The 18,362-nt window shown below is 39.0% G+C and overlaps 1 protein-coding gene across 2 annotated transcripts in view; it reads left to right on the top strand.

The window, feature by feature from the left end:
- Positions 1 to 18,362, top strand: part of LOC127377803 (paired box protein Pax-7-like) — a 72,196-nt gene that overhangs the window by 15,100 nt on the left and 38,734 nt on the right. For both annotated transcript variants that reach the window (XM_051426053.1, XM_051426052.1), the window contains exon 5: positions 14,068 to 14,267. In XM_051426053.1, coding sequence (XP_051282013.1) covers positions 14,068 to 14,267 — 200 coding nt within the window. The remainder of the gene's footprint in view (positions 1 to 14,067; positions 14,268 to 18,362) is intronic.

The following is an 18,362-nucleotide window of genomic DNA, read 5'->3' as shown; positions in this document are numbered from 1 at the left end:
ATCAAAAGGCTTTATTCTCTGGGGACCATGAATGTGCCCAATAAATATAATAGCAATCTGATATCTGACATGGTATGTCAAAGTGCAAAAGTCAAAGTGACCTTTATATGCAATGGGACAGTTTGGTTTGAGTCACATAATGTCCAAAATGGGAAGTGACAGTGAATGTCTGTGAAATTATCTCAAGTTGGATCAACAGTGTGTTGGATGATTGTTGACCTCAGGGTCGCAGCAAGCTGATTCTGTTTCCCGCCATCAGACCCAGTTTTTATTTCTCTTTTTTTGCCCGAAGAGTGTAGCTGCATCAGCAAGCAGAGTCTGACTCCTTCAGTAGAAAAAGGTTCCTGAGCCTGATCTGGACTGTGAGCCCATTTTTAGATCCTAAAATCTTCATGACTCATTCATGACATTCACTTCTGCTCCAATAATGACAGTGGAAATGCTGTTTAGGTTTCAGGCTGCCTTTTAGTTACAACTTGTACAAGCTGTCGCGGTAGTTTGAGTATGGCTTTTCCATTTTGGGAGCTCCAAATTATGTGAAAAAATATTTTTAGAGTCAATCAAATGTTCCAAATTCTATCACTCAATCACACTTCACACACTCAATGTGAGAATGGAAGGGTGATCTCTGTATTTCAAGCCTAATTAGTAGTTACCACTACAGCCGAAAAAACCTAAACCATCAGCCCGTGCCACTTATGACCATAAAATCTCCCATTTTCTGCTCTTTAGCCACTTTATCCTGGGATATTTCTCACTGCCTTATTTGTGTTTTTTTGCTTCCATACACAAAGACAATAAACATGTCCTCAGAGTGTTGCAAATCAGAAATTTGCTCCCCCTCCACCAACTATGAGAGTGATGGCCAGAGCTGAGCAAAGCCATTTTGGGGGCAACCAGCTGCAAGAGAGAGCGCTCAGCTTCAACAGCAGGGTTTGTATTACACGGGAAATTACTGCACTGATTTAAGCATGCACCGGCTCTGGGCTTCCCCCCCCCCCCCCAACCTCCAACTTCGAACTTCAAGATTGGATATAACTCACATGTTGCTAAAAGTCAAAAACACAGCAGCAGGTTTGACCAGCTGTTTCCCACTACATGCTGTCGTAATTTTAATCAGTTTGTTTTAGAGAAATTATGTTAAAGTGGTTTCTACTTAATTGCCTTGTATACTTTTTAAACCATAGTACAACACAATCCACAATAAAAAAAGAGCAGTGGTTCTCAATCTGTGGTCTGGGGGCTCCAGGGGTCCTTGAGGGGGTTTCAGGGAGTCCCCAGAAAAATAGTACAAATGTTATGATTACTTCCTTGGCCAAAAGTTAGCCCAATGAGATAATGTGTAAGAATGACTATTGTGTTCATAGTTTTCACAGTCTTCATTGTTAATCCGGCAATCTACAGAAAAGACCAGGGGTAAAAAATGATGAGCCTATTTGAGCCTTATAATGCTCATTTGTCTTTTATTTTTAGACAGTTAGGGATCCCTGCCTGATAAGATAATAACACCATAAGACTAAATTCTATCAAATTAGTCCCCAACAAATGATGCACCCCCCGTTTGAGTAAAATTTTATAAAAACTATAGTGAGCAGCTGTTTTAGGAAATTACTGAGCCTTTTTTTATGTCTTTGGTAGAAACCAATGGGCTTGGATTTGGAAATAACAGTAATTTAGAGTTTCCTCTTATGTTTTAGATGATTAAGACTGGTGTATGAGCATATAATCCACAGTGTATGACACATATATGCCCTGAATAGGCTCGGGTCGGCCCAGATTGACATGAAAATTGACAACGGCAGAAGGAGAGTATTTTCCCTGTGGAGTGACAGGCAGCAGATGAAAAGCTCACCTATCCCCCCATCTCTTACAAACAGAGTGCATTTCAAAGCTTTTCAAACAGAAACTGTAAAGAGCCAGCAAGCACAAATCACTTCATTTTCTTTGCACTGCTCTGATTGTTAATCTACTTTCTTCCAAAATAAGATTATTCTATTGCTCTTTAAAACTTTCTGCAATTGCTTTCTCTAAGCCCGCAGCTGTCCACTGAGGGCTTTGCTGTGTCGAGTATATCTTAAGAGTGCCTCTTATTATTATATTTGCTCCCAGCTCTAATCTTTATCAGTGTTTATATTGACAGTCGGCAATTTTTGTTTATGGCTATTTTTTATCTACTAAATAAAGACACATGCATGCCAACGCCTGGGGAGGAAAGAAGATAAAGACTTTGCATTAATAGCAGTTTGCTAAGACATAATGCCCTGATAAAGCCAGCATCTTTGTGTGGGCTGGATTGAGTTCAGTGCCAGTTTTATGTAGCGTTTCCTGAGAGCACACAACCTGCCTGTAACCGCTCCTATAGCTTTCAGTGAGACCATATGTTTGTGGCTGCAGTCAAGTATTTTCTCATAGTGAAATAACAAAAGTTGGGATTTTTCAATTCATTTCTTTCCAGCACAGTGTGCTGGAAAAGAGTTCCTAAATCTTTTGGCAAATATTTTACTCATCATTGTCAAACTGCCTACGTTGCACGCACTGCACTTCTGCTGCTTACTATACACTTTTGCTGCATTTGTTGTGACTAAATGCCATTGTGTTGGAGCTGTATTGGAACAAAAGCAGGAACAATGCTGAACTGTGTGAATGGGAGCGTGTGCAGAGCAGCAGCGGCACGGCGCTGGTCTCGGCTTCAGCTCAGTTTTGCCCACTTGGGCTTGAATTTGAGGCCTTTGTTGACGGAGCGGCTCCTGGTGCCAACTGGCAGATTTTATTTTACTTTCTTTTGTCTTCTTTGAATTATTTTCAAAACTTTGGCTTTGGCCTCAATTAGTCGAGTGTTCAGGCCTTCAATTCATGGCCCTGTATTGTTGCTACATGCATAAAAATCTGCAAGTAAAATTAAAATATGCCATTGCAGCAAAAATGTAATGAACCTGTAGCTTTGTTACAAATTACATATTTGTTACCTTCAGGAGCAACTGAGAGCTATTGTTGATTTGTTTTGTAGAGTTGGTATAAATTTAGTTAAATTCCTATTTCAATAGGTGACATAAATGTTCTTAAACGGGTGATTTGCATTGGCACACAGTGTATTTATACGAATAAACACAGGTTTGGAGAAATGTGTGACTGGTGAAAGATAAGGATTCTCATTCATTGTTGCTGATAAAGCCTTTGGTCAAGTTTTAAAAAGCAGCGTTACCTAAATAAATTGAAATAAATAAATCTGTTCCAACAACCTCCCCCATCTATCTGTTCCATGTCATGCCTCGGCACCATTTGACCTCTTTAATTCTTAAATATGCAGGCGGCACTTTGCTCGGCTGCTTAGCTTTAGTGACTCAGTCTGGAAGTGTTTACTGAAGTCCTGCAGAGTGCGGCGGTGCAGCTTGTGGTCTTTCATGGCCAGTGGCCCCCTGAGGTGCTGCCTCTATTGGCCATGAAAGGCCCTGGGAGGCTCCCGGGCCTCCGTTGTTTAAGGTGAGCCCACTTTGTCATTGAGGCAGCTGAGCAGAAAGAGGCATCCAAAGAGCCTTCAGAGCCAAGACGAGATGGCTAAAAGAGCCACAGGCAGCACCTCTCCACTTTACTCTGTCCCTGTCTATTCACACACTTCCAGCCAGAGCTTGTTGTCCTACTGCTGGGAGTTTGTACCCACTCTGTTTATATAGTTTGTGATGTTAGATGTGCTCATTAGAATGGATGGTAAATATGTTGGAAGTAATTAGTTTTCATGTTGACTGTAGTGTCCATTCATCCAAATTATAAAAAACGTCCTCTAGTGGGATCTGTCCAATCAGGTTTGTTTTAATCATCCAGGTTCTGAGATCTCTCCTAGATTTCTACCCTAACACTGGAAGTGAAAAGAATTTTGTTTAACATTCACGTATTATACACAGGGATGTTTTTTCAGTTTTATATTATGTTGAATGTATAACAATAACAGTAGATAACAACTAATAAACTGTACAATGAACCCAAACAGTGAACACAATAACTGCAGTTTGTTTAAAATCTGAGATTTATGAATGTTGAGCTGATTATTTCCTGTGAATATTAATCAGATTAGATTTTTTTTTTGGCGTATTTTTGGGGGCTTTTATTGCTTTTAATTGATAGTGACAGCTGAAGATAGACAGGAACAGGGGGCAGAGAGAGGGGGTAACACGCAGCAAAGGGCCACAGATAGGATTCGATTTTATATAATAATCTCAATTTTAAAAATAACAACAAACAAGGATAACATGTCGTGGGTCATCTGTCTAATGGACATACAGAGATAAAACTGATTTCGGGAGTGTTCTTCTATTGGCCATGATAATGCTACCAGAACCAGTTCTACAGTTTTTATTTTGATACAGATTTGAAACTTTTTTTTATCTGGTATATCTTGGTAAGCTTCTAGTCTGTGATTCTGTGCAATGTCAATACAACTGACCTGACTTGAAGTTTGAGGGAGTTGTATAGAAGTCATGGTGTGAACCATTGAGTGTCAGCAGTGAGGAGAGCAGGTGGGTTAAATCCTGCCCTAAGGCTGAGCATATAGTAGAGAAAAAGATTCTTATCAGAGACAGCACACTAGAGAAGACTTTCTCTTTCTTTCATCTCTCATGCTCACAAACACAACAGCTGTGGACAAAACTAAAGCACCAACAGGCCATTTTTTGAGAAAGACATGGTTTTCCACTAATAAATTCATCAATTGTTGAGCCAATGTGGTCTGTTTGACTGGTCAGAGCCTATGGAGCAAAACTGAAAGCAGATCCTGGGTGTAATTATACTGGAACTAATATGATTTTCAAAATGACCCATAATTACTTTCATGCAGCTCTCTAGAGCTCTGTCAGTCTTTGTCCCCATGTCTTGGTCAAAGTGGGGAACCGTATTGTCAGTATTCTCCACCAGAACCCACAGTTTACACACTGCAGTTTTACAGATTGTGAGTCAGCACAGGATTTGTGTCATCTGTCTGTTGAACAGTTTGATGAATGAAGGTTTTAGGATCCCTGTCCTGTCCACTCTACAATAAACTTGTCCTGTGTGTTCCTTCAAACACCTCCGTCAGTTGCTATAAGTCAAAATTCTATAAGTCCAGGGAACCTTAAAGGACCAGTGTGTAGGATTTAGTAGCATCTAGCGGTGTATGTGCTGATTGCAACCCCTCTTGCTTCACCCTTCCGTCTCCACACAAAAAATGTGAAAAACTCTATGTACAGCAAGTATTTGGTTTGTCCGTTCTGGGCTACTGTAGAAACATGGTGGTTCAACATGGCATCCTCTGTAGAAGAAAATCTTTTACCTACCTCTGTAAATAAAAACATCTTATTCTAAGGTAACCAAAACTTTTTATTTTTATTCTTAATTTCAGGTCATTATACACTAATGAAAACATACCTATATGAATATTATGAACATTATATTCAATTTCTGACATTTCTGGTGCTTTAAGAGGGTTTTGAGGATGGAAAACCTGGTGAAAGACAGTTCTTAAGATGCAGCAGGCAGTTTTGACCTCACATGGTCTTTATCAGGGTGAAGATAATAAATACTGGCAAAAACCATAATGAAAAAAATGAAATATTGTATTTTTTAAAATCTAATTTTAAATGATCGCAGTATAAAGAACACACCAACATATGCATAAAATATGGATATGGGTAAAAAAATAATAATTATTATACTTATACTTATATACTTATTATCATTTAGACCTGTGAGATCTACATTTGAATTTATCAAAGTCCTTGTAACATCCAATATCATAACACTCTTATGTCTTATGTTTACAACACTGCTATCTAGCAGTTGGGGGTTTGAACATAACAATATTGTTTTACACCACTAATTAATATAATGTCAGATAAAATAATAGCAAAGCAAACTTCTTTGTGTAGTGTTAAAATCACATTCTTGTTTGGCAGTGAGCATTGTATGCTTCCGCTGATAGAAATCATAGCAGAAATGATCTCAGGACACTTTTCAAAAAGGTCTAGACTGTAATCCTTATTAAATTATTTACAGACACCCGACAAAGTAGGTCTGTGTATTGGCACGAATTTGGCGATACGATATGTATGTATGTCACAATACAGGGGTCACGATTCAATATTCCAATTAAAACCCCCAAGCTAATTTTAGCAAAACTATTGAAAAGAACACACCACCATCTACATAAAAAAAGTAATTTTTAAAACTTTTTTTATGCAACCAGCACCGTGGGATCTACATTTGTATTCATCATCAAAACAGTGTTTTAGAGAATCGATATAATGTCACAAAATTAAATATCACAATACGATATTTTTCAATATTTTAAGTTTGATTTGATAATATTTTTTAGGTAAAAAGAACAACAAAATTTGAACCAATTATTAGACAAACAAAAAAGAAATTCCCCAACAGAGCTGAATTGGTGGCAGTGTGAACATTGTGCCCTACATGATGGGAAATGTAATACACAGAAAATACAGACAACAAATGAATAATTAACTAAATAAATCAGATATATATTTAAAACATCAAAAAAAGAGATTTTCTCAGCTTGCAGTCATGACCTCAGTGTTTCTAGAATCCTGGCTACGGCCCTGTAGCCAACAAATCAAATCTATAAAAACTTTGCCGTCCAAAGGATATATTTCATAATACAAATTTCACCCAGGTTTCTGCATTATTAATTTATACAGTAGACTTTGGTCTTGAGGAAAACAAAAACACTGTCCATGCTGATTCAATGTTAGATTGATTCTTCAGTACGGGCTCAGAGGGACAAAGCACACACTCTGATCATAGTGCACATTCAGAAAAAAATGACTGAGTATTAATTTGGTGATAAATCAGTCTCCATAGAACAGGGAAATGGAATTACAACTGTAATTATTAAGTGATCAGAATGTCCCATTTTACTGCAACAATGAATAAGTGGCTTTGGATGGAATTGGACATAATTGTTTAATTAGATGTTTTTTTTGGAGGAAGACAAAGTCTGTGTGTGTGTGTGTGTGTGTGTGTGTGTGTGTGTGTGTGTGTGTGTGTGTGTGTGTGTGCACACTATGCCAGTGACATGATAAAAAATAAAAGCATGGATGTTTTATATGCTAATCATATTCACTATGTAACAAAACCAGGTTGTTGTGTGTTGTGTGTGTACACTTTGTTATTTATACTGCTGCACATTTGTACACCCTGTGTCTGTGTGCATGTGTGAGGAGCTGCACCGTGCTCCCATTTTCCTGATAAGACATAGCATGCCAATTGAGGGATCTGGTGGAGACAAAGATGAAGTCCAGGTTTAGCCCCTCTATCGGCTCTAGGCGTCTGTCTCATTAGCATAATCTCTGCTTTCCATTATCAGCTGGAGAGAGGAGCTGACCCTCCTGATCCACCCGCCTGTCAAACTTTATTCTCCTCCATTCCGGGGATCCTTATTGTGCTAGCGTCCAAAGCGAGCATGGAGCTGCTGCAGGCGTGCAGTACCAAACCACCAGTGCCGTTAACGTTGAGGTGACATCGTGCCGCCACGTGCACTTTCACTTACATGTGCAATTATCGGGAGCTTCGTACTCAGCTCTGCTTTTTAAATCCGCTCTCAGGTGACCCAGTTTCCAAGTCTCTACTCTGGCAAGACAAACTTAAAGGCAAAACACATATTACTCAAGTGCAAATTATTTTTTATTGCCACAAACAGCATGCATAGGTTTCCTAATGATAATTCTAGTGCTGCTTGATTTTTAAAATTATTATTCTAATTTTTATGCTTCACATAGAAAGAAGTTCCGATAAGAAACCTGTTCACACTAAGGTCTTTGGATTATTCAGAGTAACCGGGAATTTTCTCCACAATCATATGGGGGGTGGAGGTAGAAATCTCAGTGACAGTTTAATTTGTCCAAACCTCAACAAATTAGAGAGGAGCTGACCCTCCTGATCCACTGGCCTTGGACAAATTAAACCAAAACTATCTGCATGGGCATAACATTGTAAGCACTGACAGGTAAAGTGAATAACACTGATTATCTGGTTATCATGTCACCTGTCAGTGGGTGGGATATATTACGCAGCAAGTGAACATTTTGTCCTCAGAGTTGATGTGTTAGAAGCAGGAAAAATGGTCAGCGTGAGGATATGAGCGACTTTGACAAAGACCAAATTGTGATGGCTAGACAACTGGGTCAGAGCATCTCTAAACCTGCAGCTCTTGTGGGGTGTTCCCGGTCTGCAGTGGTCAGTACCTATCAAAAGTGCTCCAAGGAAGGAAAAGAACTGGAGACAGGGTCATGGTGGGCAAAGGCTCATTGATGCACGTGGGGAGTGAAGGCTGGCCCGTGTGGTCCGATCCAACAGACGAGCTACTGTAGCTCAAACTGCTGAAACAATTAATGCTGGTTCTGAGGTGGTCATAATGTAAATGGTAAATAGACCTGTACTTGTATAGCGCCTTTCTAGTCTTCCGACCACTCAAAGCGCTTTTACACTACGTGCCACATCCACCCTTTCACACACATTCACTCAGCGATGGCAAAGTCCATCGAACAGAAACAAACGCATTCATACACATTTACAGAAATTTGGGGTTCAGTATCTTGCTCAAGGATACTTCAACATGTGGCGGGAAGAGTACCACCACTAGAGGAAAGAAGAAAGCATTTTTTTTGTATTGAGCCTATGACACTAAGCTTTTATAACTATACATCAGTTGATGTGCACACGTCATAAATATTAAGTGTTATTCCCACACACTGAGCTGATGCTCTCAGAGTCTTTATTTAGCACAGCTCTCATCATGTCCTCCAAAGCCTCACATCACATACTGCAAGTATAGCTTTTGGTTTGGTGTGTAAGAAAATATCGAGTAATCTAGTACAGTGCAAAAACTGTCCTTCTAGAAACAAGCCCAATATTCTAAAATATTTCTTGTATTAGAATAAAAAATCTAGCACTGAAAGGCTGTAATGGGCCTTAAAACTAGTACAAATGGCAAACATTTAAGCAAGTTACACTCATTACAAGCAATGGAAACTCAGTTATTTAAGACGGACTTAAATAACACTATTGGTTTTTGTGTTTAGGTCCTCAACTGCTTGATAGCAGTGTTGTGAACTCAGATTTTATGCATATGGTGGTTTGTTCTTTATATTATGACTGTTTTGCTAAATTTTGATTTAAAAAAACTCGTAACCCGTTTATCGCAATATGTATCATATCACCAAGTAATTTTCACAATCTATGGTTAAACCAAACCAGAATGCGCTGACACATCAAAAAGTGATAGCAGTAAGTGATTAATTTTTACATTTTGGTACCATTAGTTCATCCACTTGTAAGTTCCTTTTTCATTTTATTTAGATTTTCAAAATATATTTTCCCACATTATATGCATTTTACACATCCACAAACAGTACTCAGCTGGGGCAAAACCACAAGTCAGAGTCCTAAATGCATAAAAGAAGCAAAGGCACATACTCAGATAAGATAAAATGCATTGGTAGAAAATGCTGGTGGGAATATTCTATCAGTATGTACTTGAGAGCTTGTAAAATTCTACATGTATTTCTGCAGTCTTGTGTTGGATGTGAACACCATCTACCCTCTGTACCGTGAATATATTGACTGCTCACATCACTCCTTAAATTCTCTAATAAAAATAAGGTGGCTGGTTTGGAATAAGGTGATTCAGCCACAAAACAAAACAGGAAATAGCAAGCCAAATCCACGCAGTGTGGGCTGACAGAGACAGAGAGACAAAGTCAGAGACAGAAAATACTGTGAGGCAAGGAAGCCTCATTTTCACTCACACCCCTTCCTCCCTCCCTCCCACCTCTGCCCCTCTCCTCCCCTAAATCCAGCAGCATGCGGGGGGAAAACAAATAGAGTCCATCCCGTCGCAGCAGCACCCGGAGGACTTGGAGGTGCCTTTTGGAAAGTGATCCCAGCCCACTGCTGCGGCCTCAAGTGTTGTCACGCTGAGTTAGTGCCAAATTGCTTTGCAGCAACACCCCATCCCCCCATCCCTCCACCAACCTGCCAGCAACAAACAAGACATATACTGTAAATGTAAACTTTCTTTAAAGATGTGCATGTGTACAAATATAGACCTTTTTTTTACTGTGGTTTATAGGAAAACAAATCTTTGCAGGGACTACAGTAAATGGTGAAAGAATTGATTTAATTAATGCAGCAGCGTGTCCTGCGGCCACATGTAATCCGTTGAGAATTCTCTAGCGGGAGCTTTCAAGGGGGGCAGCCAGGGGGGAATACAAAAGATATTCTCCCTGAGACTCTTCCAGTGGCCTGTAATGGGAACCTCACACTAATCCCATAATTCCTTGTTTAATTAAACTACAGAGCCAACCATGTAGTTGTCTAAACCAGTTTGATGGGCCTTTTCTTTCTTACTTCACCAGCACATGATGAACAACATGAACGATCAATAAATATGGGTAATTATCCACTCTCCACAGTCAGTACCCTGAATTCACTGCCACACAATACACTCATATGACAAATGTTTACATCAAAAATATCCCTCTTTACTGTCCAGTCAGATTTTAAACACCTTTTTTACATTAAAAGCTAGCTGTGAGATGGATCTAAGATCCGGCTCTCAGTCTGTCAGACTGTGAATTATACACTTACTGTGTCAACAGAAATAACACATCATGCTAACAGAGACATGTCATGAACTCACACCAGCCAACAGTGCTGCTCTCATGTTCTACATTGCATCAACAGCCATACAGCTGACATTTACATGTGCCATGCTTTTTCATTTCACCACCAACTGTTTGGTATATGATATTTTTCTGTTGTCACATTGGTGAATTTTGTGTTCTTTCATGCCATGCTGAAAAGGTTTAAGACATGGGTAACACTGTGGGATTTTGGTCTTAAATTTGTGAGACTAAATTTGGACGTAGGTTATTTTTGGTCTCCAAGGCTTAAAATTGGCCATTGCTTTGTGTTAACATGATTGCACCTGATGGTTTGGCGAGTCGTTGCTGGAAACAGTTTGGAAAAGGGCAGGCACTGTCCAAAAATACAGCAAAACATATTTTCCGTGGAAAAAATACCTTCAGTGCCGTTTTGATAGAACTTGAGAATATTACATGTTTATTTGTATTTCACGTGACAAGCAGAGTTGTAGCAGTTTAGATTTAAATGCACAAATTTCTATTTTATGTTTATTACACATCACCTTTAAACTAGATACATTTTGACAAATTTGGAACTGTTGCCATCCTGTTAATACATTAGCTTTTGAGCAACAATTAAATTTGCTTGTGGGTGGTTACAGGTCGATTCATTTTTGTTTAATTTTGAGATAATCCACATCGGCCGATGCCTGCACTCACAAGGCCGATAAAAGGCCAAAAAATGCCTGGTCAGTGTGTTTGTTGTGGAATAATGTTAGTGCACCCCATTGTGAGTTTTGGGAAGGTGGTGAGTTAGTTAGTTTGGAGCCCTGTATTATAACTCTCATGCGTCCGTTTCCTCAGTCTCCATTGTCTTTTCTAAATGCTAAGACATATTTTATTCCATACATGACTTTCTTTTGTTTTATAAAGACATTATATATCTGCCATAGAAACATTTTGCTTGATTTAAAGGAATATGTTACCAAAATAATAACAATCTTGAAATAAATAATGTGAGTACAAACATTTTCTAGACCGAGATTCCTCTGTGTTATTTCATACAGTAACCCAACACAGTGAATGGTGACCATAAATAGTCAGGTTTATTGTGTTTAGATTTTAGCTTTCTTTTATATGTTGTGGAAGTTTAGTGGAAGAACATCATGAAGCATTATATCTCATTATGACTGCTGTCCAATTTGGTAAACAGTAGGCTGCCTCATTTAAAACAGATATCTGCATCCATCAGATAATCTTCCACGGCTCCTTCTGAACAGCAGCATAGACACATTGTGTGTGAGTGAAATCAGCTGCACAATAAATATTTTGGGACTATTTTCAGCCTGCCAGTGTGTTTGTCTGGGCTGCCCCAAGGCCCACAGTGAAAGAATGGTGCTACACACATCACCAAGGTGGTCTGGAGAGATTAGCACCCCTCATTCCACTCCAGCTCTCAGTACCGTGCCCTGCGGGATGCTGGGATAGGCAGGTTTTGATATAGAATTGTACTTACCAAGCACAAGAAAATTGTTTTGTCATATAAATAACCATACAGAGAAATCATTGGAGGCTGTGCTATTTGAGGCATCATTTATCCCTCACTCCTCTGCCTCCCTCTGTATTTGTAGGAAGTTTTGAACATGCCTTTTGCTGTGTTAAGTCTTCATCATCGCCATATGATGTGACTCGAACCACTGAATTTTAAATCATAGACACTAAAACCACAACGGGACATATACACATATGATACAGATGTTGTGGGATCCTACTGAACAGCTCTCAGAATCAGCATGGTCCCTGGTCAAGGTCACCTGTATTCACCCATTGTGGCCTGGCTTAGATTCTAGAGAGGGGGGGTAAGGATTGATGGATTTGAATAGCATATTTCTTAGACAGACACCTTATTCCCCTGATTAGCAATTGTGTCCTACCCTGTTTGCTCTGTTGCCATGTTTGATTGATAAGAAGGTCTGTGATATGGTTACAAACTCTGCACATTGAGTTGCGATTCCTTTGCCAACTGCTGTTTCCTAAGCCAACAATTAATTGTTAAGCTGATCATAAAAGTTAACAAGTCTCCCTACCAGAAGGCGGAGTACAGATTACGTACATTATTTAGTACATAATGTCGACATTCTGTCGACAATGTAGTGAAGATGTTGCTGTCAAAATGCACAAAGAAAAGAAAAACTGATCAAGAAAATAGAGTATTGAAGGAGGAGTGGACAGACATTTAAGTGTTTATTTTGCACGAGGTTCAAACAACTGAGGAAAACAATGCCATGTCTCCCTCTTGGCTCAGATGTATTTTTCTATCCTGACAAGGTTCAAGGTTACTTTGTTTGTTCCAATAGGTAGATTTGGTTTGCAGTAAAAGGCATTCCTCTTGACAAAAATATAAAAACAACAACTTAGACAATAGACAGACATTACACAAACATGATAAATAATATACAATAAAGGATAAAGATAAAAGATAAAAGTGAGTTACAAAAAGAGGTAAATAAAAAAAAACACTAGAATAAATACCCACTAGAATAAATGCAGGTAAAACAAGTTACATGTGTCATGTTAGTAGAAGTTGTTCATCTGAATGATCGCTGCTGGAACAAAGCTATTTTTCTTTTTTACCATTTTGGGAATATAAACCTCCGTCCAGAAGGAACAAGCTGAAATTCACTGTGCAAAGGATGGGAGTCATCATTTAAAATGGAGCTGGTTATCCACTGTAACTGTCTGGTGTACAGGGATTCTGGGTTAAGCTGCGTGACTCACCAATAAGCCTTACATCAACCTTACACTATACCATTTAACAATTCGACTGAGGTAGTTTCTGTTCTTCAGAGAGGTTTCCAAACCATGACACCAAAGAAAAAGGTGCAATTGATTCAATAAATGCACGATAAAACAAGGTCAGCATGTTTTTTTTAACGTGGAAATTGGACAGTCTTGAATGTATGTTGCTTAAAAGTTATATGTTTTGTTTTGTTGTTCAATTGTTCTAGACCTTGAATAAAAATCAGATGTGGACCTTTGAGTAATATGTTTGAGAACGCCTGCTGTAGATGTTTGGGTATTTGTGTGTTGACAGGTTCAATGAATTTTAATAAATTTTGGTCAAATATGAAATGATGTTTCAGATTACTCCCAGTTTATAATCCTCAACAACCACTGGTCATTGCTAAATTTAACTTTACAATTTTATGTTACTTGAGCCAATAACAAATCGATTTAATACACAGTCTTACTTTGCAGCAGTAAATAGCAACTGCCTGCTACTGTAATTAGAAATTATTTGTGAATTATTATTATTTTGATTGAAGAGACTATAGACAATTGATTGAAAGTCATTTAGAAGAACAGACTTAAAATAAAATAAAATAATGGGTGTAGTATAGTGCTGGTAGTAATGTATCCCCTCTATGTGTTTGTCCAGGCAGTCGGATGGATGAAGTGTCAGATGTGGAGTCAGAGCCTGACCTCCCCCTGAAGAGGAAGCAGCGCAGGAGTCGGACTACATTCACAGCAGAGCAGCTGGAGGAGCTGGAGAAGGCTTTCGAAAGAACCCACTACCCTGACATCTACACCAGGGAGGAGCTGGCCCAGAGAACCAAACTCACTGAGGCCAGGGTCCAGGTAATAAACTGTCCATGATCCATTTATCTGTCCATCCATCCATCCGTCCATTTATTCGTCTATCCATCCATAATCCAACCATCCATCATCCATCTATCTGTCCATCCGTTTATCTATCTTTCCATATCCATCCATCCATCCATCCATGCTCTCTCTCTTGGTAATTATCCAAACCACACACAAAGAAGCATTTGCATATTTTCTGCTTGTTAAATAGGAATTTAGGCCATGTTCAGACCAACATTAGCACTAGCCCCCTCATTCACTCAACATGACTCAGTTTCATGTTTGTAAGTTTGTTCCTACACAACTGCAACGTCATCCAACATTGGTAAACAAATGTGGGCACATTCTCTGTAGATTACTTTGTAAATAAAAACTGCATATTTCCACTGTTTACCTCAGACGAGAGGAGATAACTTTCCAGCGTTGAACAATTCTGTGTCATAGTATTATAAACCTCTGTGCAGTGTTTGGGCTTCTGATAAACCTTCAAACTTGTGAATGTGTCACTCAAACTTAACTTCATATCTGCAAGCAAGAACACAGCCTGACCTCAATCAGTCCCAACTGTAAATGGACAGAGTTGGGGCAGGAGGGGAACGCCACCTGCAATAAATGTTTGGACCATGCTATGTTACAAAATGGCATATGGGCCATAATGCCCCTTCTAAAAAACTACCCAAATGGCCAGTTTGGCATTGCCTGTTGCGTATTTCCTCATTAAATTACATGCGACACAGAAAATAAACAAAGCCATATTTTCCAGTGTCACACTGGACATCAGCAGTAGCTGATGATTTTTCCCACTCACACAAATATATTTGTAACCAGAGACTGATTAGAAAGTGTGAGCATCTTTTGGGAAATGTTAACAGAGGGGTAGTTTTGTGACCACAGCCATAAGTGTGTAGATCAGGTTACAGTATAATAGTTACTCTGTGCTGTGTTTGCTGTGACAGAAAATAACAAAAAAGTTTATGTAACGTTACTTTGTACTCTTCACAGGAGACTGTGAAAAGCTAATGCTAGCTAGAATTAGTTAGAGCTACGAGTCAAGCTAAAGAAAACTAAAATAGCCTAAAACTGGAGGTTTCCTAAATACGTTTCATGGTGGGAGGCCGTGCGTCAAATGCAATAACTGAACGTGTTTTCTCTTTGGAGTTTTTTCTGCAACAGCGAAAAAAAAAAAAAAAAGAAGAGAAAATGCTATGACTGTTAACTAGCTAATGCACAACACACTCAGGTTACCCACAAGCCAACCTTTCTTAAAGGGGGAGGATCGGCCGGTAACACACAGGTGCAGTTAAATTCAATTCAGTTCAATTCAGCTTTATTTGTATAGTGCCAATTTGCAACAAAATCTTAGGACACTTTTCAAAAAGAGCAGGTCTAGACCGTAAAATGATTTACAGAGACCCAACAGTTCCCACTATTCAGGTCCATTAAGTAAAAGTACAAATACCAACCCCACTGTGAAAATACTGCAGTACAATTACTGCATTCTAAACCTTACTTAGGTCAAAAGTATGCAAGTATTATAACACCATTTACTGACAGAAGTCATAGTGTAGTAAAACGGTCCCTGGCAGCTGCATTAATGTTGCATTTTGCATGTAATATGCTGCCTGAGTTTGTGGATGAACATCTTGATAGGGATCTGAAAACTGTGAATGCCCACAGTTAAAGGGTTAGTTCACAGAAAATCAAAAAACAAATACACCAAAAAACATAATCCCCATTAACTTAATACACAGAACAAGAAGGTTTTTAATGAAACAACTCTCTATCAAACACCCTATCACTTAATTTGTGTTAGGTCCTCTGCCCTGTCAGATTTCTTTGTTTCTTTCAGTTGCCATTTGGACATTTCTATGCTGCTCATAAGTAAACAGTCACATGGTTACCTCTTCCTCTTTAATTTCAGGTGTTAAGCAATTAGGGGTTACACTGATTTTCCATTGATTTTCTGTTCTGATAAACATACACCCAACAGTTCTTCTCTAGCTGCTTCCTCAACATTCATTTTTGTACAAGATGTCACATTATTGTGATACTTTACAGATCAAATTCCATATTTACCTACTGAGTCCAACTTATATTCACACATATATACTGTATAATGCTGGAGACTGTGCCAGCTGTCTATATCTCAGCTGAGGAACCTGTCTTTGGTGTGTGTTTGGTTTTGACAGCTCCTCATTCAGTGTCCCAGTTGTGCTGGAGAAAAGACTGTAGAGTTCTAACAACAGCTGTAAGGTGTTCAGTAATGGGGTGGGGGCTGCATTCCTCATGCATGTCTCACTCCCCAACATCTTGGCTAGAATCTGTTTTTCCCACCACTTTCAAGCCCACCACTCATTGTAAGATTCACAGCAGACCACAGAAGGGTCTGAGCTGTCTCAGGGGAGCGTTAAGCCACAACAGCAACGTGGATCAATCACCCAAGAAGACTGAGAGAGTGAGAAACCAGTCCACATTGCAGACCTCAGAATTATCTATGTACCTCTACTTTGTGGTTGGTTAAATACTAAAAAAGGTTACAGTACAGTAAGTACATTAATGCAATATATCTGTCTATATATCTATCTATATCTCCGTGTGTTCCTGGTGGTCCTTGTGGTCCGTATAGTCTGCACCAGTTGCTCAGTGTCCTGTCGTATTGTCCTGCTCTGGACTAACAAACTGCAAAAAATCTATATTGCTATTTTTTATTTACAGATAAAGGGGAAAATTAACCTTTGCTTTAGCTTTCGCTAAGATTAGCTGCAGCTATGTCAGAGAGTGCAGAGTAGGGATTGAACAATATACCATATTAAGTATGGTGATAAAAAAACAAAATACATTTATTATGGTGAATATACGGTGAATTTCCATAATTGTGATAATTGTGCATATTCTCACATGGCTTAACTTAAAAAAACTGTCTAGCTTTCCAGCATACAGTCCTATATTGATTTCCTAATTTATTTTGAACAAAGGGACAAGGGGGAGCCCGCATCTTTCCTGTCACCATGGCTGAAGGCTTGGCTCGGCTCGAAGGTAGAGCAGGTTGTCCACTAATCAGAAGGTTGTTGGTTCGATCCCTGGCCCCTTCCTGCTGCATGGTACTGAGACTGCATGGTACTGAACCCGATGCTGTGTCATCGGTGTGTGTGTGTGCATGAATGAGTTAGTTTTTGTTCGATGCCTGCTGTTTGCCATCACTGTGTGAATGCCTGACGTGGTGTAAAAGTGCTATGAACTGTCAGAAGACTAGAAAAACAGTTAAACAGGATGTGTGGAAATAGTATAGATTCTAATATAAAAAACAGGGAGATGAGGTGCCTGTGATACAAAATGTAAGTTAAAGTGATTCCAGTATGTTTTAGTGCCATTTTGAAAATGTGAAGTATGTTTTCATGATTATCCTGGTAATATCATGTTTGAATCAGAAAAAAGCTTATAACTAAACTATTAACAAATATGGAATTAGTTTGTTTTGCCTTTGTAGGGCAGCATAGTTCCATGGCAACCGAGCAAATAATGACCTGTGCTATAAAAAAAATCTCACTCTGCAAGATAGCTCTAATAAATTCTTAAAAAACTTCACAGGCAATGAATGTAGCAAGCAGAGACATGTCAACTTGCATCATCCATCTGCAGCAGTCTCATGTTTCTACAATGCAACAAAACAATAAACATGCGTTGACCACAGTGCTGGTAGTACTTCTATTCATCAGAAATCATCAAAGGGGGAGATAGAGAGTGTGGACCTGGTGGTGGGCAGGGAAAAAAGGGCAACATGGAATTCTGAATTTGTGTGTAGTTTATAGAGTTAAACTGATGTCAAATCTCTTCATGACCCCCTTATGTGTCTGTTCTGTTGGACTTTTACTGCTGTGAAATTCAATCAGGTTATCCAGCTTTTACTGCTTATCCTGAACATCACACACACACACACACACACACACACACACACACCTAAACAAACACACACACAGAATCTCACAGTCTACTGCACAAACATTTGTTGGATAAACACATACAGACAGAGACACAAAGTTCCTTCAGTGATTCTAGAGCATATAAATTATTTACAGAGACCCAACAGTT

The sequence above is a fragment of the Dicentrarchus labrax genome, unplaced genomic scaffold (assembly GCF_905237075.1).
Source record: "Dicentrarchus labrax unplaced genomic scaffold, dlabrax2021, whole genome shotgun sequence".
Classification (NCBI taxonomy): Eukaryota; Metazoa; Chordata; class Actinopteri; family Moronidae; genus Dicentrarchus; species Dicentrarchus labrax.
The sequence above is the reverse complement of the archived record's forward strand: the minus strand, read 5'-3'. Positions and strand labels throughout refer to the sequence as shown.